The sequence below is a fragment of the Hibiscus syriacus genome, unplaced genomic scaffold (assembly GCF_006381635.1).
Source record: "Hibiscus syriacus cultivar Baekdansim isolate YM2019G1 unplaced genomic scaffold, ASM638163v2 tig00116997_pilon, whole genome shotgun sequence".
In the NCBI taxonomy this organism is placed as follows: domain Eukaryota; kingdom Viridiplantae; phylum Streptophyta; class Magnoliopsida; order Malvales; family Malvaceae; genus Hibiscus; species Hibiscus syriacus.
Window position 1 is genome coordinate 2,011,622 of NW_024063513.1, and position 27,612 is coordinate 2,039,233.

General features: G+C 35.9%; 2 protein-coding genes and 1 pseudogene across 2 annotated transcripts; 2 read left to right on the top strand and 1 right to left on the bottom strand.

The window, feature by feature from the left end:
• The first annotated feature begins 820 nt into the window (after positions 1–820).
• LOC120194275 (proliferating cell nuclear antigen 2-like) lies at positions 821–2,239 on the top strand. The gene is made up of 4 exons (XM_039196630.1): positions 821–1,022; positions 1,321–1,404; positions 1,534–1,662; positions 2,025–2,239. The coding sequence occupies exons 1-4, from the start codon at positions 821–823 to the stop codon at positions 2,237–2,239; spliced, it is 630 nt and encodes a 209-aa protein (XP_039052561.1).
• A 310-nt stretch (positions 2,240–2,549) lies between these two features.
• On the bottom strand, positions 2,550–17,107 carry LOC120194276 (annotated as a pseudogene).
• Positions 17,108–24,727: 7,620 nt separating this feature from the next.
• Positions 24,728–26,482, top strand: LOC120194412 (tubulin beta-8 chain-like). Its single transcript, XM_039196722.1, has 3 exons — positions 24,728–25,187; positions 25,273–25,542; positions 25,802–26,482. The coding sequence occupies exons 1-3, from the start codon at positions 24,794–24,796 to the stop codon at positions 26,473–26,475; spliced, it is 1,338 nt and encodes a 445-aa protein (XP_039052653.1). The 5' UTR covers positions 24,728–24,793; the 3' UTR covers positions 26,476–26,482.
• Positions 26,483–27,612: the final 1,130 nt, after the last annotated feature.

The following is a 27,612-nucleotide window of genomic DNA, read 5'->3' on the forward strand; positions in this document are numbered from 1 at the left end:
TAATCAAAAATAATAGTACATAGTTTTTTTTAAAAATTTTGTGTTAATTAAAAATTTAATTTCATAGCAAACATATTTTAAAAAAACTTATTTATTAAAAAATTTCATTTTCAATAAAACAAAAGGTATAAATAAATTAACAAACACGCACACAAACCAACTTACCTCAGTGGTCAATAAATCGTTATTGTTTCTAGAGCTCATGGGTTCGAGCACCAACGACTGCAGTAGGGTGATTGAGCGTTCATTGTCAAATGATTGAGAGTCTATTTAAAATAGATACTACTTGTAATCACCTTGCTTGATTCCAAAAATGAATTAACAAACACTCCAGGAAAGAAGATTAAATAAAAAAATTAATAAAAAATAAATATAAGATAATAATAAAATATCCAATAATTATATATAATTTTATTTAATATCAAAATTAAATGACATAAAAAAACCCGACAAAACTGAACAAATTTATGGAAAACAAGATTTATCCCAAGTCAGTCTCGTTTTTGCTCAACTCTTTGGCAGTAACAACTAACCAACAAGCAGCCCCTTCTCCCGCCAATTTCCCACGATTCAAAGTCGCATCGCATTCGCTTTCTATATAAACCCCACTTCCTCCCTAATCTTTCCATCTTTTCTCAGAATCCTAAGCCCTAACCGTAAATCTCGCACATACAAAGCAACGAGAAGAAAGAAAACACCCCAAAATGCGGAGCTCAGGCTGGTTCAAGGGTCGCTTCTAAAGAAAGTATTGGACGCGATTAAGGACTTGGTCAACGATGCGAACTTCGACTGTTCGGCGACCGGATTCTCGTTGCAGGCGATGGATTCGAGCCACGTGGCGTTGGTGGCTCTGTTGCTCAGATCGGAAGGGTTCGAGCACTATCGCTGCGATAGGAACCTATCAATGGGGATGAATCTGGGTAACATGTCCAAGATGCTAAAATGTGCCGCTAATGATGACATCATCACTATCAGGGCTGATGACGGTAGCGATACTGTTACTTTCATGTTCGAGAACCCAAGTGAGCTTTCCGTTTTCCTGGTTTTTCATTTTAATTTTGTTCCCGTTCAATGATTAGTTTAGAGGAAAACTATCTGTTTGGTTGATGTGGTTATGTGTTTTTCTCAATTAGAACGACACTATACACCACGTTCAGTTTTCTTGGGTAAAAAAGTTTGCTAGATTTGTTCGCAATTTAAGTCTGAACTGACATTTTGTTTGTTTCTTTATGCATGTGGATAATGGATTAAAGAACAAGATAAGATAGCAGACTTTGAGATGAAGCTAATGGATTGATAGCGAGCACCTTGGAATTCCAGATGCTGAGTACCAAGCTATTGTTAGGATGCCTTCATCTGAATTTGCAAAGATTTGTAAAGATCTTGCTAGCCTTGGTGATACTGGTACCTGTCAATATTTGCTTTATAAGATTTTTTTAGATAATAATTCTTTGGCCTTTATTTTCATTTTTATGATTGACCTTATTTACATGTACCTTTGCAAATCTTAACTCTAGTTTGATTTGGTTGCAGTTGTTATCTCTGTAACCAAAGAAGGTGTTAAGTTTTCCACAGCTGGTGATATTGGGACTGCAAATATTGTTCTCAGGCAAAATACCGCTGTAGATAAAGTATGTCCTTTGTCCTGTCATGTTATTGTTTGTACTTTTTTTGGACATGTTTATTGATACTAAGATATTCCCTGTTTTCTAGTATGTAACTTCTATGTTGCTTAGAACCTAGTGTGTGTTGGGTGTGAATATTTTATCTATTAGAATATTATTTGGGGTTTAGAATCTGCTATGTATGTCTAGCCATCTGAGATGTGATGGTCATACACGAATACTTCAATGAATAGTTTAAGCAATATAGTGTTACATTACTGCCAACAAGTTACTACCCTAGTATAAAAATCTTATGATACATCAGGTCTAGGATTCAAACTCTATGAAGCTCCTCTCTTTGAATTGTACCAGGAAAACATATTGATATGACATTATTATTCTTTGTATAAACATTTGCAGCCAGAAGAAGCTACATCATAGAGATAAACAATCCGGTATCGATGACGTTTGCATTGAGGTACATGAATTCATTTACAAAGGCTACCCCGTTGTCGAATACAGTGTCGATCAGCTTGTCTTCAGAACTGCCTGTTGTGGTTGAGTACAAGATAGCTGAGATGGGTTATATCAGGTTTTTCTTGGCTCCCAAGATTGAAGATGAAATGGATGGATGAGACTGCAGTAGATAAGTTTAGAATAGATATATGATAGGTGATAGCATTCATTTGTCTTTCAATACAAATATGACTTGAAAATGTAGAGTCGTTTAGAATTTGATTTGAAAGAATTTCATCTTTTCTAAGCACTGGAAATCAAACGAGGTACATGAGTTGAGGCAGCATTACAGCAACAATTTCAGATTCACTCATGTTGTTTTAAGTAATAACCTAAAGGCAATTCATTACACGAATAGCTTAAAAATAACTAAGCTTCCAAGATGCTGCCATGGTGCCGTACCATGCTTTCATTAATAGCTCTGAGCTTTTATTTTCTCATGTCACTACAAAAGCACTTGATGAACCGGTGAAATGCCGAATTGATCCTAAAAGCCCCTTGAAGCACCAAAATGTCTTATTCTGTATATCCTGCCGAGGCAGATGACGGGATTGTCCATCCGATTGTTGCCTTACTTCGGGGACTTAGCTTTGAAGGTCTTGTCCACTTAAAGAAGGCACCAATCATCATCATCATACATTGGGATCCATGTATCCTTCCCTTGGAGCATCTCAACTAGGGCGAGCATACCTTCTGTCAAGAGATCATTCCTTAGGCAAGCCGACCAGAGGGCAACAGTCACGTTTCTGCCTGTCTTGAAGGTTGAGTTGACTGGAACATCAAAGACATCTCCTAAGTTTATACCAGCAGGGGTTGAGTCCATTACAACATGAGTAAGTAAAAGCATATTTTCTTTTTAGAAGATCCGTAGGTTGTGGACCGGCTTCAACTGGTTGACCTTTGATGAGAGCGCTTGCAAGCTTCTTGAACTCCTGAATGTAAACACCGAGTGTGTGGACCATGCAGTGTAGAGGCACCCTAAGAAACAAAAACACTAGATAATGAAGTACACAAAAGCTGAGAAGAAAGCTGCAGATAAAAATATTGTAAAACCAATTTTCTTCACTTGAATGTCTTTTATAGTCAATAAATGGCAATATTGAGGCAATTATATTCGGATATCGTCGTCTATTTCACACTGACCTCATATCTCTACACTTGGTGTCCCTCCGAGGTAGCAACATACTGAGAATATTGTTGAAAGTCAACATGCAATTCGGTGCACATGCACCGAAAGTGTGAAATAAAAAAAAGGCAGCCTCAATTGTTGACAAAATGAAAGGGTAAATTACAAACTTTAGTCACTTAAAGTTAGGGTATTTACAAATTAATCCTTAAAGCTTCAACTATAAATACCCTAGCTCATTTAGCTTAAAATCATCCCAAAGCATTCTAGCTTTCTTCCAATACTAGATAGAATTTAGAGAGTTTCTTGAGAGTTGTTTTCTCCTTTTTAAGAGAGAATTATCATTATTTTCCCTTGGTCGATCGAGAGAAGTTGTAATTCCTATTTTCTCATAGTGAAATTCTTCTACCGTTGCCTGTGGTTTTTACCCTATATTATTCAGGGGTTTTCCACGTAAATTTTGTGCTCTTTTATCTTCATTTTTATTTTCTCAAATTATCAGTTGCGATTTTGCTCTATCCGATAGCCGTCTTCCGCAACAATTGGTATCCGAGCTAGATTAGAGTGTGTAATATCTGCTTATTGTCTTTGTGGTTGCCACCAAAATGTGGATCCTCCAACATAAGAAAGTAAGAAGGTATTACCCATTCTTTGAAGGTTCCAGAGAACTATTCACGATAGTGAAATAGTGGGAGCTATCCGTAAAAGAAGCTATGGCAACGAAATTTGATATTGAAAAATTCAATGGGAGAAATTTCTCATTATGGAAATTGAAGATGAAGGCCATCCTGAGGAAAGACGTGTCTAGCATCTATCAGTGAAAGGCCGGTAGATTTCACAGATGACAACAAATGGATCGAATAGACGGGAATGCTATGGCAAACTTTCATCTAGCATTAGCAGATGAAGTATTGTCAAGCATCGAGGAGAAAAAGACAGCTAAGGAGATATGGGATCATCTCACCAAACTGTACGAGGCCACATCGATGCACAATAAAATTTTTCTTAAGAGAAAATTGTACACTCTTCGTATGCCAGAATCTACTTCAGTGACGGAGCACTTAAATACACTGAACACTTTATTTTCTCAGCTTACATCTTTAAGCTGTAAAATAGGAGAACAAGAACGTGTTGAACTTCTACTTCAAAGTCTACCGGATTCGTATGATCAACTCATCATCAACTTGACAAACAGTAATGTCACCAGTCTAGTCTTCGATGACGTTGCAGCTGCTGTTCTACAAGAAGAAAATCGGCGCAAGAACAAGGAAGACAGACAAGTAAATCTGTAACAAGCAGAAGCGTTGATAACAATGACAACGATGAGAGGGAGATCAACAGAACGTGGCCAAAGCAGCAGTCACAAACATGGTAGATCGAAGTCGAGAAGCAAAAAATTTAAAGTGTTACAACTGTGGAAAGAAGGGTCACTTGAAGAAGGATTGTTGGAGTCTAAATAAAAACTCCAATCCACAAGGCAATACCGCAAACACTTCAGATCATGGAGATGCTCTATGCTGTGAAGCGTCAACCACCGTGGAAGGAAGAAAACGATTTGCAGATATATGGCTCATTGATTCGGGAGCAACATATCACATGACCTCAAGAAGAGAATAGTTTCATCATTATGAACCTGTCTCAGGAGGATCTGTGTATAGTTGCAATGATCATGCCTTAGAGATCATTGGCGTGGGAACCATCAAATTGAAGATGTACGATGGAACAATCAAAGTTGTTCGAGATATGCGGCACGTGAAAGGCCTGAAGAAAAATTTATTATCCTACGGATTGTTGGATAATAATGCAAGCAAGATTGAAACACAGAAAGGAATCATGAAGGTGTTCCGTGGAGCACTTGTGGTGCTGAAGGGCGAAAGATAGCTGCAAACTTGTACATGCTGAAGGGAGAGACTTTGCTAGAAGCAGAAGCCTCTGTTGCCTCATGTAGTTCAGATTCTTCAATGTTATGGCATCAGAAACTTGGACACATGTCAGAACAAGGAATGAAAGTTCTTGTGGAGCAAAAGCTACTTCCAGGCTTAATAAAGGTATCACTTACTTTGTGTGAGCATTGCATAACAAGTAAGCAGCACCGGTTGAAATTCAACACGTCAAATTCTAGAGGCAAAAATGTTCTACAATTAGTCCATTCTGACGTATGGCAAGCACCAGTTACATCTCTAGGTGGAGCAAAATACTTTGTCTCATTCATTGATGACTACTCTAGGAGATGTTGGGTGTATCCTGTTAAGAAGAAGTCAGATGTGTTTTCAACTTTCAAAATCTTCAAAGCGCGGGTGGAACTTGATTCTGGAAATAAGATCAAGTGTTTCAGAACAGATAATGGAGGTGAATACACAAGCGAAGAATTTGATGACTTTTGCATGAAAGAATGCATCAAAAGACAGTTCACAGTGGCAAACACTCCTCAACAAAATAGAGTGGCAGAGCGGATGAACAGAACCTTGTTAGAAAGAACAAGAGCAATATTGAGGGATGCAGGCCTAGAAAAATCATTATGGGCAGAAGCAGTCAATACCGCATGTTATTTGGTGAATCGAGCTCCATCAACTGCAATAGAGCTGAAGACACCAATGGAGATGTGGACTGGTAAACCAACTGATTATTCAAACCTCCATATATTTGGAAGTATTGTGTACGTGATGTACAACTCCCAAGAAATCTCAAAGTTGGATCCAAAATCCATGAAATGCAAATTCTTGGGGTATGCTGATGGAGTCAATGGGTATCGCTTGTGGGATCCCACTGCCCGCAAAGTGATCATCAGCATGGATGTTATCTTTGTAGAGGATAAACTACAAAGAAAAGAAGACGATGATAGCACTGAAAAGTCAGAGACTACACAGATAAATGTGGAAATGAGTTTGAACAAGGAGATTCTTCTGAAGCAGAACCAGCACATAATGAACAAGAACCAGAGAGTTCTGAAGCACCAACAACTCATCAATCAGATCGCGTGAGAAGACGTCTCAATTGGCACTCAGATTATGTTATAGAAGGTAATATTGCATACTGCCTTTTAACAGAGGACGGTGAGCCATCAACATACCAGGAGGCAATAAAAGCTCAGATGCTTCACTGTGGATGATGGCGATGCAAGAAGAAATCGAAGCCCTTCATAAAAATAATACATGGGACCTTGTGCCACTACCACAAGGAAGGAAGCCGATTGGTAACAAATGGGTCTTCAAAATCAAACGAAATGGTGACGATCAAGTTGAGAGGTATCGTGCAAGACTGGTGGTCAAAGGATATGCTCAAAAATAAGGTATTGATTTCAATGAAATATTTTCTCCTGTGGTTCGACTAACAACAGTTCGAGTAGTTTTGTCAATGTGTGCTACATTGGACTTACATCTAGAGCAGCTAGATGTTAAAACAGCTTTTCTTCATGGAAATCTTGAAGAAGAGATTTACATGCTCCAGCCTGAAGGTTTTGAAGAAAAAGAAAAGAAGAACTTGGTTTGTAGGTTGAACAAATCTATGTACGGTCTAAAGCAGGCGCTGAGGTGTTGGTATAAGAGATTTGATTCCTTCATTATGTGCCTTGGATACAACAGACTTAACGCAGACCCTTGTGCTTATTTCAAGAGGTCTGGTGATAACGATTTTGTTATATTGCTGTTGTATGTAGATGACATGTTGGTTGCATGACCCAACAAAGATCATATTGAAGAATTGAAGGCACAAATGGCTAGGGAATTTGAAATGAAGGACTTGGGATCAGCAAACAAGATTCTAGGGATGCAAATTCACCGAGACAGAAGTAATAGGAAGATTTGGCTTTCACAAAAGAATTACTTGAAGAAAATATTGTCACGATTTAGCATACAAGATTGTAAGCCAATTTCTACCCCTCTTCCTATTAACTTCAAATTATCCTCCAGTATGAGTCCTAGCAGTGAAGAAGAGAGATGGAGATGTTTCGTACCGTATGCATCAGCAGTGGGAAGTTTGATGTTCGCTATGATATGCACAAGACCAGACCTTGCACAAGTAGTGGGAGTGGTTAGTCGGTACATGGCGAATCCAGGCAAAGAGCATTGGAATATTGTAAAGAGGATCCTAAGATACATCAAAGGGACCTCAAATATTGCATTATGTTACGGAGGATCAAACTTACTAATCAATGGTTATGTAGATTCTGACTATGCAGGAGATTTGGATAAAAGCAAATCTACTACAGGATATGTGTTCAAAATTGCTGGTGGAGTTGTAAGTTGGGTTTCAAAATTGCAGTCAGTTGTGGCTACATCCACAACAGAGGCAGAATATGTAGCAGCTACACAAGCCAGTAAAGAAGCAATTTGGTTGAAGATGCTATTAGAGGAGCTTGGGCATAATCAAGAGTATGTCTCTCTATTTTGTGACAGTCAAAGCGCCTTGCATCTAGCAAGGAATCCAACATTTCATTCAAGGACAAAACACATACGAGTTTAGTACCATTTTATTCGTGAAAATGTGGAAGAAGGGATGGTAGATATGCAGAAGATCCATACCAAAGACAACATAGCAGATTTCATGACGAAGGCGATCAATGCTGATAAATTTACTTAGAGTCGATCCTCTTGTGGCCTGTCAGAGACGTAAGCAACATGAATGCACAAGGTAGAAAGAATGATGTGAAGATATGATTGTTCCAATCAAATCTTCAAGTGAGAGATTGTTGAAAGTCAGCATGCAATTCGGTGCACATGTACCGAAAGTGTGAAATAAAAAAAGGCAACCTTAATTGTTGACAAAATGAAAGGGCAAATTATAAACTTTAGTCACTAAAGTTTAGGGTATTTACAAATTGATCCTTAAAGCTTCAACTATAAATACCCTAGCTCATTTAGCTTAAAACCATCCCAAAGCATTCTAGCTTTCTTCCAATACTAGAGATAATTTAGAGAGTTTCTTGAGAGTTGTTTTCTCCTTTTTAAGAGAGAATTATCATTGTTTTCTCCTTGGTCTATCGAGAGAAGTTGTAATTCCTATTTTCTCATAGTGAAATTCTTCTGCCGTTGCCCGTGGTTTTTACCCTATATTATTCAGGGGTTTTTCATGTAAATTTTGTGTCTCTTTTATCTTCATTTTTATTTTCTCAAATTATCATTTGTGATTTTGCTCTATCTAATAGCCGTCTTTCGCAACAAATATGTATTAGTCAAGCCAGCTATAACAACATGAATGTCACTACCAAATTGTCCATTCCGACTACTTGTAAGCACTGTCTTCACAGTATCCCGGAGACGCCTCCCAGACATTGTCGTAAATTCTGATAGAGACAAAAATGGTAAGAATTGATCTGATTATTGCTTGAGTGAACAAAGAAATCTAGTTCTAGAATGTAACCTCTTGACATGCTACTGCCCTATCCAATTCAAAGTGAACATAGAAGATAAGAATTTAAAGAAGCTACTACCTCCTGGTACACTGAGAATGACTAACCGCCCGATCCAAATGATCTGGATTGGAAGTATTGAAGGCTACAGGATAAAGAATAAACAAATATTTTCATCAGTGAACTTAAAGGAAAATGAATCACGAGGACAGTTCTTTCCTAATGACAAGGTCAATTAACAGAAGAATATATGCCATCAAAGGAACCCGTAGATTCAAATGATTGGAATACTTAATCAGGCATCTAAACCAATATTCTGGAAAGAGTCTACATTTATGAAGACTCAATCGGAATAGCATGTTTCGTAAGATACAGTTGTAACTTACCGCACAATGGTAGGCTAGCTTCGTTTCACCAGTATTTAGCAAGATGGGCTTTGGATGCTGACAATCGACTTGTTTCTTATCGGGAGTTTTAAGTAAGTTGCGGACAAGCCTCCAAAAAGGATTTCCCTGATATCGACAACATTAAGTATACAAAGCAGGCAAGCATATGGTATAGAAATCGTACACATATAGTTGCTGCAGTCTTAATTCACCTGGTCATCTCCTTGCTTAAAATCAAATGCCTCTGGTCCATCGGTTGTTCCTGCAGTAAATCCGAATCCCATAGCGGCATAACGAGGTTTAACTACCTTAGAACCTCCTCCCTCTTTCGCAAGCGTTACCTTTAGCCGGAAAAGTCAGGTAAGTGTGGCGATAATCAACCTTCCCTTTTGACTGTTCAAATGCTTTCTCATACAGATCCACAGCTTTTCTGAATTGTCTCTCTCCGATAACACGAGTATTTTTAAACTCATTGGGATTCGGGATAGCTGCCAAATGAAGCACACTTTAGTCTTATGGAACAACTAGTATTTGTGAAAAAAGTGCATATCAGAAAGAGGAAGTATACCCTGGTCCTCGACCGTAGCACAGTTTATTCTTTCCACCGCAGGTACTATAATTGAAGCCATAAGGAAGACCAGTGTCGGTACAAAATGCTCCGACTACATTGGGACTAACATCACCATAATTTGTTTGGCAAAATGCAGATACAAATCCGGGCTTATCAGCCTGTCTAATAGTGCTCCTGACACGCCTAGCAACACTTTGTCCGGGCTGCTGGCCTACCGGAAGAAGAGCAGAATGATGCAGCAAGCTTCAGCAACTAATGTTCTGCATCAAGGAGTTTGAGCTACATCAGGGTTTCAAACAGTGGTCCACGACCGCGATAGCGCCCGTTAAATAGTGGTAGCGCTGCATTCCGATATACCTGTTACATCCGTAATAGTGCCTAATAGCGCCCGCTACGGCTACAATCGCCGTAAACACGAAATGACCAAAATGCGACCACGACGAATTGAAACCCTGAGCTACATATTATGGATCTATTGACTATAGATACTAGATTTCCAATTGCTCTTTCTATTTATTTTTAACATTACTACATAGTGCGTGAAATAGAAGGCTAAAAACTTACGATTATCATGACCGTTGGGTATGATGTTTGTAATTCTTTGAGGGCCGTGTTGGCTACTTCAGTTCTTCAAGGTTGGATGATACGTCAGATTGATATTAACAACAAGGTTTTGAACGGGCTTTTGAATGAAGAAATCTACATGATTCAGCCACCTGAATTTGAGCAGCATGATCCTAATAGTGAGAAACTAGTTTGTTGTCACAAGAAAGCAATCTAACAAGCTCTTAGAGACTGGTACAATACCTTGAAGGCTTTTCTTACGACCAAATTATGGTTTCTTGAGTCGAAAGCTGATTCTTCATTATTCATTCGGAATAGGCTTGAGTCCAAACTCTTGCTGATGGTTTATGTCGATGAAATAATTATTACGGGCAACAGTTCTGATAAGGTTGATAGTAAGGAACCGGAAATCTGAAGGGAAAATCTTCCTTGGTTGGTGTTATTTGTTCTCAAAGATTCAGTGTTTTCAACATTACTAGTAGATGCTGGTGTAAACCGTAGCCCCAGTGCCCATCTTAATAACCTTGCATCCGAACGGAGCAAATATAAATATGATGTTGATAAAGAAATGACCCTTATTCATAGAAATAGATCCGGGTCGAAGATTTTCGTGAGCTTGTATAATACTTTTCTCGATGTCGTCTACCAGTACATCAAATGACTGACGAACGAAGCCTAAAGATGTCACAAGATATGTCACATGTTGGAGATAACCTCTCGGACCAGCATGTGTATGAATACCACTGATGGCCACATTTTGTTCAGTGTATGGTGTTGTGGAATTCGGGTTAATTTCCACTAATAATAACAAATTCACCTTTCAAACTATTATCTAGGTGACTAGTGTGAAAACGATTGTACTAAAAATCACACCAAGGTTGATTCCCAGGAAAGAGGAGGGGTCACAATGGTCCCTCTTAAAACCCACTTTCCTTAGACAAAACTACCAAGACAAGTAATTTTAATAGGACAATAATTAACAACAACTATACCCGACAATAGCTATTAAATAGACATAAAGAGAACACCAATATTTAACGAGGTTAGGACAAAATTATGCCTACCTCCTCGAACACTACTAAAATAATATTTCACTAATAGAGGAAATATTACAAAGAGAAAGAAAGAATACAAATAGCCTTTATATTGTGGGATACTTAACTAAGGAGGAGGATGGCTCTATTTATACAAAAGAATTTCCCCTCCTCCGTATACACAACCAATGTGGGACTTTGCAAAAAAAACCAACAAATCTCCACCTTGGCAAATTCCACACACATCTCTCAAAAATCCAATCTTCAATAGTGTCTGCAAATTCATCTTTCAATTTGTAACAATATTGACCAAGTCTAAACAATGTTTAAATTTGACCACAGTTACCACTTTTGTCAAAATATCAGCAGGATTCTTAGTAGACCGAATCTTCTGGATTATGACTCCACCTTCTTCTAGAATCTCTCGTACAAAGTGATATCGAACATCGATGAACTTCGTCCTTGCATGGTAAACCTGGTTCTTTGCTAAATGAATAGCACTCTGACTGTCACAATGCACTTTGATATGCTTATGTTCCATTCCCAATTCACCAAGCAACCCTTGAAGCCAAATTGCCTCTTTCACAGCCTCTGTAACTGTCATATACTCTGCCTCTGTTGTAGAAAAAGCCACTATTGACTGTAAGGTGGACTTCCAACTGACTGGTGCCTTTGCAAATGTAAACACATAACTAGTAGTTGATCGACGCTTGTCCAAATCACCTGTATAGTCTGAATCACAATACCCAACTACACACTGACCATTTTGTTTGTCTTTCTGAAAGACTAAACCAACATATACGATGTTCAGAATATACCGCATAATCCATTTCACAGCTTGCCAATGCTCATTTCCAGGATCATACATATACATGCTTACAACCCCAACTGCCTATGAAATATCGGGTCTCGTACACACCATTGCATACATCAAGCTACCAACAGCACTTGCATACGAAACCTTTGACATGTATTCCCGTTCTGCATCATCCTTAGGTGACATGGATGCACTGAGCTTGAAATGAGGAGCAAGAGGTGTACTAACTGGTTTTGACTTCTCATCCATGCCAAAACGTTTTAGTACCTTCCTCAGATATTCTTTCTGAGACAAACAAAGCCTCCCCAATTTCTTATCCCTTGATATCTCCATGCCTAGAATCTTCTTTGCTTCACCAAGATCCTTCATCTCAAACTCCCTGTTCAATTGAGTCTTTAGTTTCGCAATTTCTGTCTGACTCCTAGAAGCTATCAGCATATCATCAACATAAAGAAGAAGATATATATAGGATTCGTCTTGTAGCTTGCGTAAATACACACAATGATCATATTTGCTTCTTGTGTACTTCTGCCCTATCATAAACTTGTCAAATCTCTTGTACCACTGTCTTGGAGATTGCTTCAATCTGTATAGCGATTTTTCTAATTTGCACACCATTTCTTATTTTTCAGCAACTTTGAATCCATCTGGCTGAGTCATGTAGATTTCCTCATCCAAGTCTCCATGTAAAAATGCAGTTTTTACATCCATCTGAACTAGATCCAAATCCAACTGTGCTACTAAAGCCAACAAAATTCTGATGGAAGAATGTTTTACAACTGGAGAAAATAATTCATTATAATCAACTCCCTCCGTTTGAGCGTAGCCTTTAGCCACCAATCTTGCTTTGTAGCGGATGTTATTCTTGTCAGGAAATCCATCTTTCTTTGCATATACCCACTTGCACCCAATTGCCTTCTTTCCCTTCGAAAGATTAGCTAGTTTCCACGTCTCATTCTTTTGAAGGGATTGTATTTCTTCATTCATGGTGATCCTCCACTTTTTATGTTCTGAACTTTGGACTGCTTCATTAAAAGTGGCAGGAACGTCATCACTTGCAATTGGTGATGCAAAAGAGACCATATCAGCATAACGAGCAGGTTGTCTAATGGTCCTCTTTCCCTTTCTGAGTGCAATTGATTCATGTTGTTGTGGAGGTTCTTGGGTTTGAACCTCTTCTTCATCTGACTCTTCTTCTACCATAGGAGAGTCAACATTAGTTTCTTTACTGGCTGGGTCAATTCTGCTTCCTTCAAACTCCACCTGTTTGGGAGTTACATCTGTCTGCTCCAATTTTTATGAAGTCATATTTCTCAACATGATAGATTCATCAAAGGTAACATCCATGCTAAAGATTATTTCTTTGTTTCTGGACACCAAAGACGATAGCCTTTCACACCAGAGGTGATCCCCATAAAGATCGCCTTCTTTTCTCTTGGATCCAGCTTTGACTCCTTAACATGGTAGTATGCAGTGGAACCAAACACATGTAAGGAATCATAATCTGTAGCAGGTACACCAAACCATTTCTCTAATGGTGTTTTACCACCAATAATAGTCGATGGTAAGCGGTTGACAAGGTGACAAGCATAGACCAAAGCCTCAGCCCAAATTCTTTGCCTAACCCAGCATTAGACAACATACACCGAACCTTCTCCACTAATATTCGGTTCATACGCTCTGCCACCCCATTCTGTTGTGGTGTACTTCTGACAGTGAAGTGTCAGACAATACCTTCTTCTTCACAGACTTTCAGAAATGGATCATTTTTGTACTCTCCACCATTGTCTGTACGGAGACGTTTGATTTTTCTGCATGTTTGAGTCTCCACCATCTTTTTCCATTTAAGGAAAAATCGTAGCACCTCATCCTTTGTCTTCATTGTATACACCCAAACTCTCCGGGAAAAATCATCAACAAATGTGACTTAATAGTGTGTTCCTCCCAATGAAGTTGTCTTGGAAGGCCCCCATACATCTGAATGAACATAATCCAAAATACCTTTAGTATCATGGATTGTTGTTCCAAATTTCACCCTCGTCTTCTTCCCTTTGATGCAATGCTCACAAAAAGCTAATTTGCAAGCCCGAGCACCCTTCAATAATCCTTGATCTATCAGCAATTTCAAGGATTTTTCACCAACATGCCCCAAGCGCATATGCCATAACCTGGTTGCTTCTGACTCCTGTTCATCAGTAGAAGCTGCCACTGCTGCTATCCCAATAATTGTACTACCCAGAAAGTAATACACATTGTTTCTTTTCCGATTCCCTTCATTATCACTAGTGCACCAGAGATAATCCTCATAATCTCATCTTTTGCCATCACTTCTAAACCTTTTGACTCTAAGGTTCCCACAGAGATGAGATTTCTCATTAAATCTGGTACATAATGGACACCTGTTAAGGTTCTGATTGATCCATCCTGATTCCTCAAGTGAATTGAACCAATCCCAAGTGTGTCAAGAGGGGAATTATTTGTTGTGTAGACAAGTCCACCTTTTAGTTCTTTAAAATCAAAGAACCATTCTCTATTGGGGGTCATATGATGGCTACAAGCTGAATCTAACAGCCATGAACTGGAACAGCTGGTTGATGGCGTAACAGCGAATGCGAAATCTGAATCTGCATCATCATACTCGACCATATTTGATTCCGAGACAGCCTTTCCCCTTTCAGGTTTGCCTTTGTTCTTTAGCCTGGGACATCCTTTCTTCCAGTGCTTTTTTTCTCGACAAAAGGCACATTTATCTTTGCTCAATCTGGACTTTGACTTCGATCTTTCCTTTATTCTGACTCTTCGAACAGCCTCTAACAACAAGAGTTTCTGCTTCGACACTTGTGTTTTCTTGTTTGTCTTTCTTTCTCAATTCATAATTATACAAGGCAACAGTTACTTCACTGAGAGACACATCAACTTTCCCATGAAGTAGAGTAGTTTCAAGATACTCAAACTCATCAGGAAGTGATCCCATCATCATCAGAGCCAGATCTTCGTCTTTAAAAGTCACGTCCATATTCATCAGATCAGTCACCAGCTGATTAAAGCTAGTAATGTGATCATTCATAGTGGTACCTGGTACATAGTTGAAGCGGAACAATCTCTTTTTCATGTAGAGCTTGTTCTGACCTTTTTTCTTCGAAAATTTCTCCTCCAGTGCCTTCCACAATTTACTTGCAGAAATTTCCTTAGAAAATGCATACTTCTGCTCTCTAGAAAGACACGATCGAATAGTACCACATGTCAATCTATTGATCCTCTTCCATTCTTTCTCCACAACATCATCTGGTTTCTCTCCTTCAATAGCAATGTCTAGACCCTGCTGAAATAGGGCATCTAGAACCTCACTTTGCCACATGACGAAATGACCGGTGCCATCAAAAATCTCCACTGCAAATCTAACATTTGTCACAGCTGTTGACGACGATGTGGATGTTTTTGTTGCGTCTGTCATTTCTGCTACAAATTCTATTTAATAGTTGTCAATGCGGAATGCCAATTATCCCAATAAAATTTTTTCTAATGTGAAAGATCAGCCTAAGCCGCAACCACAGAGCATACTAAAATAAACCAAGAGCACTGATATCAATTGTTGTGGAATTCGAGTTAATTTCCACAAATAATAACAAATTCACCTTTCGAACTATTATCTAGGTGACTAGTGTGAAAATGATTGTACTAAAAATCACACCAAGGTAAATTCCCAGGAAAGAGGAGGAGTCACAATGGTCCCTCTTAAAACCCACTTTCTTTAGACATAACTACCAAGACAAGTAATTTTAATAGGACAATAATTAACAACAACTATATCCGACAATAGCTATTAAATAGACATAAAGAGAACACCAATATTTAACGAGGTTAGGCCAAAATTATGTCTACCTCCTCGAACACTACTAAAATAATATTTCACTAATAGAGGAAATATTACAAAGAGAAAGAAAGAAAACAAATAGCCTTTAATATAGAAGAAAGCTTATATTTGTGGGATACTTAACTAAGGAGGATGATGACTCTATTTATAACAAAAGAATTTTCCCTCCTCCTTATACACAACTAATGTGAGACTTTGCCAAAAAAAACCAACATATGAGTCCCCATATCTGCATGTATATACATGCAGCAGTTGTAGACGAGTCAAAAGATAAAATCCTCATAACATGTTATGATAATAATTACCTTGCTTTCAATCTTTCGAGCACCGTAATCGTCACTAATTGTGAAAACATGCAAGCATCGAGATTAACAAATACAACTCGTTTCCCCTTTGGCTCTGCGACGATAAATGAGCGAGCTCGCAGCCTGAAGTGAATCCCCGAAGCATTTGTTCTGCGTTATCGTATCCCATCATGTTAACATCGGCTGCTGGTCCGATAATGTCGTAGCTTCCTATGCTTGTGGGGATCAAGATCTATTTAGTCAACATTTCTGTTTCAGTTTTTTGTAATGATGAGATTAACAATTTTCTTTTTGGTTTGGTGCATTTTTAAAACCAAAAATTTGTCATTTTTGGCTAAATTTAGGAACATTCGAAAGTGAACATTATACGATGTGTTTTGTTCCAGTAATCTTAATCAACCTGGCTTAGTATTTTTTAAGGGTAAATTACTGAAATTTTAAGATGTTTGCTATTTGGTCAGTAAAATTAGAAAATTTTCATTCGAGTTAATGTACTTACATTAAAGTTATTGAACTGTTAAATCATTAACAATAGTCAACATGACATGTCCACATATTATCAAGTAAAGGGGTGAGATTCAAATCTGGAATCCCTATAAAGGGGTCTAAACCTAACAACCGAGTTAAGTTAATTACTTCGTATAATCTTCACAAAATATCATTAATTTATAAAAAAAATGACATATTGACTATGTTTCCATTGGCATATGGATGTGTCACATGATTGATAATAGTTTAATGATTTAATGAATGAAATAAAAGTTTTTCTTGACAAGTGTGACTCTAATAAAAGCTTTTCTATTTTGGTAACCAAAGTAAAATAAATCTAAAAGTTTAGTGACTATAATGCAGTTTACCATATTTAGGTTACACTAGAGTTGAAATTATATTTATTGAATGTCATTAATTTATTAAAAAAGTTAACATATTGACTTGGATGCCATTGGTATATGGACATGCCATATCGTTTTTAATGGTTTAATGATTCAATGACCGAAATAAAAATTTTCCTTGAAGACTATGACTCCAATAAAAAAAATTATTTTGGTAATCAAAGTGAAAGTAATCTAAAAGTATACCGACTATAGTGTAGTTTACCCAATTTTTAACAAAGAAAAAAACGTGAATAAGAAATGAAAACGAAGTATCAACGTGAATATTACTCATAATTCAAAGAACTCTTTGCCCTATGGTATTTCCATTTTTCTTATTTAAAATTCTTTGGTGGAAGGAATTCATGATTGAGACGATAAGTTTATAGGTTGGATACGTTATACTCATTTCAATATTAAAATATTTTCTTGGCGTAAATGGAATTTTGAGCCTTTTACACCGTTTTTATTACTTTATTATTATTAAAATATGATGAATATAAATGATTATGGGTATTTATCAAGCGGGTCGATTGGGAGTTGGGCAATGTTTGACTTGTGCTCGTTAAAATCTTTTGTTGCTCGACTCATTGCTCATTAAGCTCATTAAAATTTTGTTCGACTCGTGCTCGTTAAGAAAATTTGTTGCTCGGCTCATTGCATGTTAAGCTCGTTAAAATTTTGATCGACTCATGCTCATTAAGAAATTTTGTTGTTCGACTCATTGCTTATTAAGGTCATTAAACTCTTGCTCATCTCATTGCTTGTTAAGTTCACCGAATTTTTTAATTTATTTTTTAACTATAAGTAAAATCTACTAATACTATATTGAACTTAATATAAACATAAATTAATAAATTTAACCAAAAAATTATTAAAAGATTGTATGAAATAAATTGAAATTCTAAACACCAAATAACAATCCATAAATATATTAAAAAATAATTAGAGTTTGATTTTTGGGTGTAGTAAAATAATAATTACTAAATAATAACTTAGTATTTTTTATTATTTATTAGAAAATTAATAGATTAGTAATTTATCATCTTGTATATTATCTATTAGTAAACCAGTAATCTTTTTAATTAAATAGATTTTTTATATAACTACTAAAAAGTTATAAAAAAATTAACGAGTTGCTCGTGAACTTATTGAGTCAAGTTGGACTTTGCTCAAATCACCTCGTTAAGGTCTCGAGTCGAGCTCGAGTTGAGTCAACTTGAGTCGAGTTTTAGTTGAGTCGAGTTCGAGTTGCTCACGAACTGCTCAACTCAATGAGCACCCCTAGCCTACAAGTGGTAGTATATATTCTAAAAACTCTCAATTACTTTTGATATATATTCTAAAAACCCTAAACTATTTGAAGGTAAATGCTTAGATACTCTGCATTTTGTAGTGCTCGAACCTAAGGCTTCTAGGAATAACAACTATTCTTTTAACTAGTGAGGTAGCTTGATTCGTGCCTTTTTACACCGTTCTTTAAGATACATTCGATTGAATCAGATTATTTAATTGAATTTGAAGATGTTTTATACCGAAGATAATAGATAGATGTACATTTTTTGAAACGTCATTCATGGTTAGAGATCTCTTGTTTAAGTTTATATGAAACAAACAAAATGCAATATAATTAATTTATTTGTTAAAAGAATATAGTCAGTCAATGACCATTTTTCTATTGATCAGGCATTACTTGAAATCATATGCTCACGGACATAATTCCTTGTATATGATTTGATAAATTGTATTTGTTCTGAAGTAAAACCTTACATCCCTATATTGAAAAAAATTCAAATATACAGTTCACATGGAACATTGTTCTTGAATCGCTGTAAGTAGTCTAAATCTGGCCTCCTGTGTTGAATTTGAGGACAGTGTTGGATGTTTAATTAATTAAAAGCCATATTCCGGGGCCCGAAAATTGTTGATGGTTTGGTGGAATGCAGTGTTTGAACCAACTGCTAATACCTGTTTTTCTGCTGTCCTATAGAGTACGATTTATTTGTGAAGGTTAGAGGCAAGAACTGAAGGGAGAGAACAGAGTCCTGAACCACGACCAAGGATTGCTAGAAAAATCGTTAATTCGAGGATGAAATAGAAAAATAGTGATAATAATGTTAAAATATTATTATAAAATTAAAGATAAATAATAAGTTTATTCTATCTAAGATTATTATAAGTGTAACAACAGTAGACTATAATCACCACCGAGACGATAAAACAAACGAAATTAAACTTATTAAATAATAACAAAAATTAGTACATAAATAAATACTCCATGTGATAAACCAATCGATCTAAAACAGTTGAGGCATGTCGCTACACAATTTCCTTAAGATAGATTTCCAACCACTCCCTTGGTGCTCGAGATCGTTGGTCGTCTGTATACCAAATACAAAAACTAGATGTTCATCTACAATAACACAAACATAAAAATCACGAGCTATACTCTTGTTTTTATCTATCGTCGGATTACTAGTGGAAGAGAAAAAGATTTTATTTTCAAATTCTTGAATTATGAATTGTGAAAGCTTTTGAAACTCGTTAAAACCTCTTAACTAGTGTTTAACTTAGAAGGTTAATACTATATCTATAAGGAATTCTCAAAGTAAAACAATCCATCCGGAACTACAATATCATATTTCAATCTAATATAAATTTGTACTAATATATTTATATTTCAATTGAATATATATTCATAAATAATATATTTGTATTTAATCAAATATTAATGTATAAATAAGATATTTTTATTTTAATTGAATATAAATTGGTTAACATATTCGCATTTTATCTGAATATAAATCATTAAGTATTATAGAATATTATCTTATTAATAAAAAATTCACATAATATCTTAATAATCTAAAATATTCAAACAAATATGTTACATTTAAGAAAAAATCAATTATCAATGAATTCGATATATTTTTCCAACAAGATTTTTGCTGGTTCGGTGGAAGGCAAGGAAGGGTATGTTGGGATGGAAAGTGGGATATTTCTTTTATATCACTTGAGTTCATATGGAAGGCATGAGTCAATCCTTGGGAGAGGGAATGGCATAGTCTTAATTTGTTTATCTGTTGAGGTCGACAAAGGATGGAGTGCTCTGATATATATTTGCCATTTGCTTGTTTTGTAATTTTCCCACTTTTCACTTGGCGGGTGAGCCCACCTCCCATAAATGCTACTACATATTTGTTTAGCACAAACAACTAGTACTGTAATATACTGTCACACCCCATAATAATTAATTAAATAAATTATAATTTTATCATTTAATTTTATTTTTATTCTTATTTTTCTAAATAAATTATAAATTATATTTGTAAGTTGTGTATGCATCAATTATTTAAAAAGATTTTGACTATATATTATTAAAAAAACCCAAACATATTATTAAATTTATTCATTAAATTTTAATTATTTTTCTACTTCAGTCATTCATGTATTAAATCATAAATGAAAGAATAACATGATAGACACTTGTGTTGGTATGGATTATCTTCAATTGATATGAAATTCATATATCATTAATGTCATTTTTCTTTTTCTATATTTTTCAATTTTATCTTCTTTTAAATATAAAATTTTTATAATTTCATTTTTGTGTCACGTTGATGTTGCAATTATCATTATTCGACATGTTTCAAGATATTGATGAATTTGTCTAAAATTATCTCATACAACTTTATTACTTTAGATTTTGCCTAAATTATTTCAAAATTTATACAACTTGATTATAAAAATTTAAAACTCTTTCAATGTTAAATCAATTTGATTTGTAATATTTATAATTTGATTAACGTATAATCAAAGTATATATTTTGTGAAAACCCTATGGATGAGCATTGTTCCCCATTGTGTCGCCTCTAATTTTCTCTCGCTTGAGCTCACCGATTGGCTTGAGAAGCATATTAATTCTCATTTGCAGGTTCCTTCACTTGAAGTTCCTTGGAACTTGTTATTCTCGTCCCTTACATGAAATATATGGAAAAGCAGGAATGACTTTGTCTTCAACGATATCCCTCGCTCAAATGTTGCCATCCTAGCTAGAAGCACCATCTGGGCCCAACACTTTCACAGTTCCCTCCCTGCTAATTTAAACGCTCACAAAAGGTCAGAACCGCTTTCCAATGGCAAAAGCCACCAGTTGAGTGGAGCTTCTTGAATACCGAAGCATCTGTCTCTCGCTCCGGCCTTGGTTCCATTGGTGGTGTCATCCGGGCTCACGAGGGGAATTGGCTAGCTGGTTTCCACAAGACAGTTGGCATAAGTGACGCCCTTCACTCGGAACTGTGGGCTCTTTACGTTTGCCTTCAAGAAGATAGGTCTCTCGGTCTTCTCCACTTGAAGATTCAATCTGATTGCCTTGCTGTTGTCAATCTCTTCTCGGAAGGTGATCCATCGCTCAGCCACTTTCCCCTTGTTCGAGCCATTCACCGTCTCCGACAGCGCAATTGGAAGACTTCAATTACCTGGATTCCTCGAGAGTGCAACATGCTTGCTGATGCAATTAAAAAGCTCCCCGGTGTGTCTTCTTATAGTATCACTTTGCTTCCATCGGCTCCTCATGCTCTTCTGCTCCTTAGTCACTTTGCACCTGGCTGCTTTAGCTAGGTCTCTTCGATATTCCCAAAAAAACAAATTGAAAATTTTGTTGAATAGTTGTTATTTGTAATCATCTTTAACTATTAAAAAATATTTTTTTCATATTTTTTTTTCACTTTTTTACTGTTAGAATTTAGAGAAAAATCTTATCAATAAATTATAGGGAAATTAAAAATGTAATTTCCTTATAACAAATAAAGTAAATAAAAAATTTAATGGGTAAATTATTTTTTTAAAATTTTAACGATTATAAACGATGGATTTGGGTGATTTTCCCGAAAAATCACCCTAACCCTTTTATTTTCTTATCAAATATCGTTTAGACTATATTTTTTGATTTAATACTTTAACGGTGTAGGGGACGCTCCTTTCTAAACAATCCTTTTATTTTCTTATCAGATATCATTTAGATTATATTTTTTGATTTAATATCTTAACGGTGCAAGGACGCTCCTTTCTGAACAGAATATTAGATCAAAAAATATAATCTAAACGATTCTTACAAGAAAATAAAAGAGGCTAAGTGATTTTTCGAGAAAATCACCATGGATTTGTAATTTACCCTGAATTAAACTTTTGATGTGATTTTTAAAATACTATTGGATGGATGTTAACGTTACGTGCAAGCTATTCATGCCTGACACTATACTAGAATCAAGTGGCCGACAATCGTAGCCAGCTGTCTCTGCAATTTTAATTTTTAAAGAAAAAATATATTATTACTAACAGCATTCTCTCTTTCCTATTTTTCTCCCTTAACTTTTATTTATTTTATTCACTTAATTTTACAAATTGAATTATTTTATACTCTCCATGTTTTCTCTCTAATAGCGGATAATGTGGCATTTATTATTATTATTTAATATAAATATTAAAGAAATAAAATAAAAATAGAAGGTGACTAGATATTACTATCGGTTATGGGTGCTTAACGAGTTGAGCAGCTCGTGAGCAACTCAAACTCGATTCAATCACAATTCGGTAAAAACTCGACTCGAGACTTGATTTAGCTCGAGCCGAACTCGAACTCGACTCGAGACATTAACGAATTAAGCCGAGCAAAGTCTAACTCGATTCGATAAGTTTGCGATGAACTCGTTAATTTTTAAAAATATATTTTTAGTAATTACTTCAAAATTATTTCATTCAAAAAATAAATATAAATAATAATTATTAATTTATTAATAAATAATAATAAAAATGATAAGTTAGCTAATATACTAATCTATTAGTTTTAAATAAATAATAAAATATTATTTTAATACAAAAAACTCAACCCTAATATCCTCGTATATTATTAGTAAATTTTATTTTTCAGTTGCTTGGCCTCGATGTCGTGAGCTCGAAATGAGAAGGGTCGCTTCGCCTCGATATCGTGAGCTCGAAATTCGAATTCTATTTTGTCGGAATTTACTCTGAAGACCACAAATTTGATATTGAAATTGAGGAAACCAAAACATTTCAATTCAAATTCACGAGTTTTGTGACATTTTGCTGTGAAAATGACGTGGTCAGCTGGCGGAGAGAAAATGAAGAAGTTAAAAAAGGGTAAATTACACAATGAGTCACTGAACTTTACCCTCTCTCATATTTTACTCACCAACATGACGTCATTTTGGAGTATACATTATAAGTCCGTTAAATAGTTAATGGCATGATAATCAAAATGATTCAATCTATATAATTCAGTGAATAAAATAGAAAAAAATAAAAGTACAGTAAGTAAAATAAGGGTGGGAGCATAGCACAGTGAAAAATAGTGTATATTACCCTTTTTTTAATCTTCAATTTTTAGTTTAACTTATCCGTTGCTTTTTGTTACTGTTTGTCAGCCACTGCATCTTAACCATTGATTCAAATTTCAAAAAAATCAAAATACAAACGAGCCAACCAAACCAAGCCAAGAGTCGAACTGTACAGTAAAAAATAATTAAAATTTGGGAAAACTACATGATTGACCATCAAACTATAATCATTAACAATTTTGACCACCAACGTTTAAAAGCGATCAAACAGACCAGTGACGGTTAATTTTTAACAGAGGTAATGTCGTGATTGTTAATAAAATTGACATAATTATATATTTATTCCTTAATATTTATTCATTCTATCAATTTAATCACTCTTTTAATTCATTCAAAATATCACCATCTATGTAAAAGGAAAATATTTCATAATAGAAAGTGAGCTTGTGGGTTTCAAACGTGACCCCTTGGCTCAATGGATATGGTTTTGCCATTAAGATAGACCATTCAATTGCTGTTTAATTAGACAATGTTCTATATGTTCTGTCTAACATATATATATATATATATAAATTTATTAAAACAAATATAATAAATAAATTATATTTCACATATATATTAAATTATAGTTATTGTAATATTTAAAAATAAAACAGAGAGTAATATTTTATTTATTTTTTACGATTTTTAAAAATAATAATATATAAATTATATTGAACAATAAGATTATATTAAAATTATTTAGAGAATCCAAATCACAAAATAAGAATATTTTAACTTAAATATTTAAAATATTAAAATAATGTTAAATTAAATTAAATTGTTTATAGAAAATGAGTTTAATATTTTAATTTTTAAATTATTTTAAATTATATATATGAAATAACATTAAACACAACATATACAACATTGTGTAACTAAAGACCAATTGAATGGCCTAGCCTAGTGGCAAAGTCGTATTGATTGAGCCAAGGTGTCACTAATTTGAAACCCTTTAAGATAATTTTCTATTCTAAAATATTTTCCACGTTTATTTTTTTTAAGTAAATTAAAATAGTGACTAAATTGATAGAATACGTAAATATTAAAGACTAAATATATAATTATGTCAATTTTATTAATAGTAACATCATCACCTTTATTAAAAATTAATTGCCAGTGGTTGCATTGAACAATTTAAATAGTTGGATGGTCTTTTTGATCGTTTTTAAACTTTGGTGCTCAAAATGGTTAATGATCATAGTTCATTATCACCCATGTAGTTTATCCTTAAAATTTTATAAAAAATAGAAGGACAAAAAATGAAAAATCTCATAACCCGCAACCTCCCTCAAAAATATAAAAATCCCTGGAAGCCCTTTCGTTTCATATCTCTGCTTTCCCTTTTTCTTCGTTACAGCCTGCCATATCCCCTGAACAAAATGCGTGAGATCCTTCACATTCAAGGTGGCCAATGCGGCAACCAAATCGGAGCCAAGTTCTGGGAAGTTGTTTGTGCCGAACACGGCATAGATCCCACCGGTCGTTACCAAGGGGACATGGATCTTCAACTTGAGCGCATTAATGTCTACTACAATGAAGCCAGCTGTGGTAGATTCGTCCCTCGTGCTGTTCTCATGGACCTTGAACCTGGAACCATGGACAGTATCAGATCCGGTCCCGTCGGTCAGATCTTTAGGCCAGATAACTTCGTTTTTGGGCAGTCCGGTGCTGGTAACAACTGGGCTAAAGGTCATTACACTGAAGGTGCTGAGTTAATCGACTCTGTACTTGACGTTGTTCGTAAAGAGGCTGAAAACTGCGACTGCCTTCAAGGTAAACTATCTTTTGAAACCTTTCTACACCGGATCTGAGCGATTTAGCTTCTTGTATGTTTAACCGGTGTTAAACTGTTTTCTAGGCTTTCAGGTTTGTCATTCCTTGGGAGGAGGAACTGGATCTGGAATGGGAACACTGTTGATATCAAAGATAAGGGAGGAATACCCTGATAGGATGATGCTGACCTTCTCAGTTTTCCCATCTCCTAAGGTCTCTGACACAGTCGTGGAGCCTTACAATGCTACTTTATCTGTTCACCAATTGGTTGAAAACGCTGATGAATGTATGGTTCTTGACAATGAGGCCTTGTACGACATCTGTTTTCGCACACTTAAGCTCACTACTCCCAGCTGTAAGTTTCCCCCTAATTATACCTTAGTTTTGCTTAGATTGTTAACCATTCTTAGATTTAGTAGTTCTAAAGTTAACTATCATCGCTCATTGTTTGGATCTGGTGCTATTGTGGGTTTTGCATCTGGTAGCTCTTTGCTATGCTTAACTGGTTTGTTTGGGGCTAAAATTAAGTTGGTTTAGAATTTAGAACTAAGATTTGTTTTGTGATTTTTAGAAGTCTTACATCATTTTTTGTTTTACTTTTGATCTTTACGCAGTTGGTGATTTGAACCATTTGATATCTGCAACAATGTCTGGAGTTACATGCTGCTTACGATTCCCTGGCCAGCTCAACTCTGATCTCAGGAAACTTGCTGTGAATCTCATCCCCTTCCCCAGGCTTCACTTTTTCATGGTTGGTTTTGCTCCACTCACTTCCAGAGGATCCCAACAGTATCGAGCTCTAACAGTCCCCGAGCTCACTCAGCAAATGTGGGACGCCAAGAACATGATGTGTGCAGCTGATCCACGACATGGTCGTTACTTGACTGCATCGGCCATGTTCCGTGGTAAAATGAGCACCAAGGAAGTGGATGAGCAGATGCTGAATGTTCAGAACAAGAACTCGTCATACTTTGTTGAGTGGATTCCAAACAACGTGAAGTCTACAGTTTGTGACATTCCACCCACCGGCCTCAAGATGGCGTCAACATTCATCGGCAATTCAACATCCATCCAGGAGATGTTCAGGCGTGTGAGCGAGCAGTTTACAGCCATGTTTAGGAGGAAGGCTTTCTTGCATTGGTACACAGGGGAAGGCATGGATGAGATGGAGTTCACTGAAGCAGAGAGCAACATGAATGATCTGGTCTCGGAGTATCAGCAGTACCAAGATGCAACAGCTGATGATGAAGAGTACGAGGAAGAGGAACCAGAATATGAGGAGGAATGATGAGGATAGTTATTGCCATTTTGGCAATTCTAAACCTCAACTTCCTGTTCTGCTGCTTTTCTTTTAGTGTGAAAGATTTAGTCGTTTGTTTTTGCTGCAACTGTTGTTGCATTCTGGATATTTTCATGCTCATTATGCCTGCTTTTTCTTTTATGTGAAACCCAGACTAAGTTTCTAAATGATCTGTTTTCTTGCATTCTACAAAGCAAGTTTAACCGAGTTATCTGCTAAATTTTCAACTGATGAAACAAGAAATGATGAAATCTCCGGTGTGTGAAGAATTTGTGTCAACTTATAGACCAAAAATGTTTTTATCGTTCCTCCATGAATAAAAAAAATTGATAACCAGAAGTAAAACTTGGAAAGAAAGGATACTCACTTCTGAAGACGAATTGTCAAAACAAGTACTAATATTGAACCTTGAACCAGTGTAGTTTGAAAGAAGAGAGCTTGAATTTCCAGTATTTTGAACTCTAAATGATAACTCGACGGGGAATACTGTAACCAGAAATCACCCCAACTGGGCTGCAAATTAGAATAGTATCATTTTTCAACATGATGGGTTATCAGTTATTTTAATATCCATATTCTTTTTCTTTTTAGAAACTGACCTCATTAAAAAAACCACTTCTATCCTAGAAAGGGTAAAAGAGTGTCCACTATAAATATATTACTGAGGAAAAAAGTCATTCTCAATAATCTCGGGACAACCGAGTCAAAAAAACATTACCAGAACAAGAACCCCATGGAGCTAAATTCTGAGTCACATTACAACGTTACAAGAACGTGGTAAGTATTGAATACTAAATTCCACATTACCAGATAAAATAACTCGAACCTCTTCCAAATAAACTCCAAGCGTGGAAATGTCTCCGCCCGATCGTTGCAGCTTATTAATGATAAACATGGAGTCCGATTCAACAACCACCTCCCTTCATCGGCGATCGCAAGCCATCTACGCGTTTGCTATAACAGCTGCATAGGTCTCAGCTAACCCTGCCTCCACACACCCATGAGAAGCTATGGCAAGACCACCAAGGACAGAACCAGCAAAATCCCTCGCAATAACTCCAACAACTGCAAGACGTTTGCTCGAGTTAAAAGCACCATCAACATTAATCTTCACGACTCCAATTG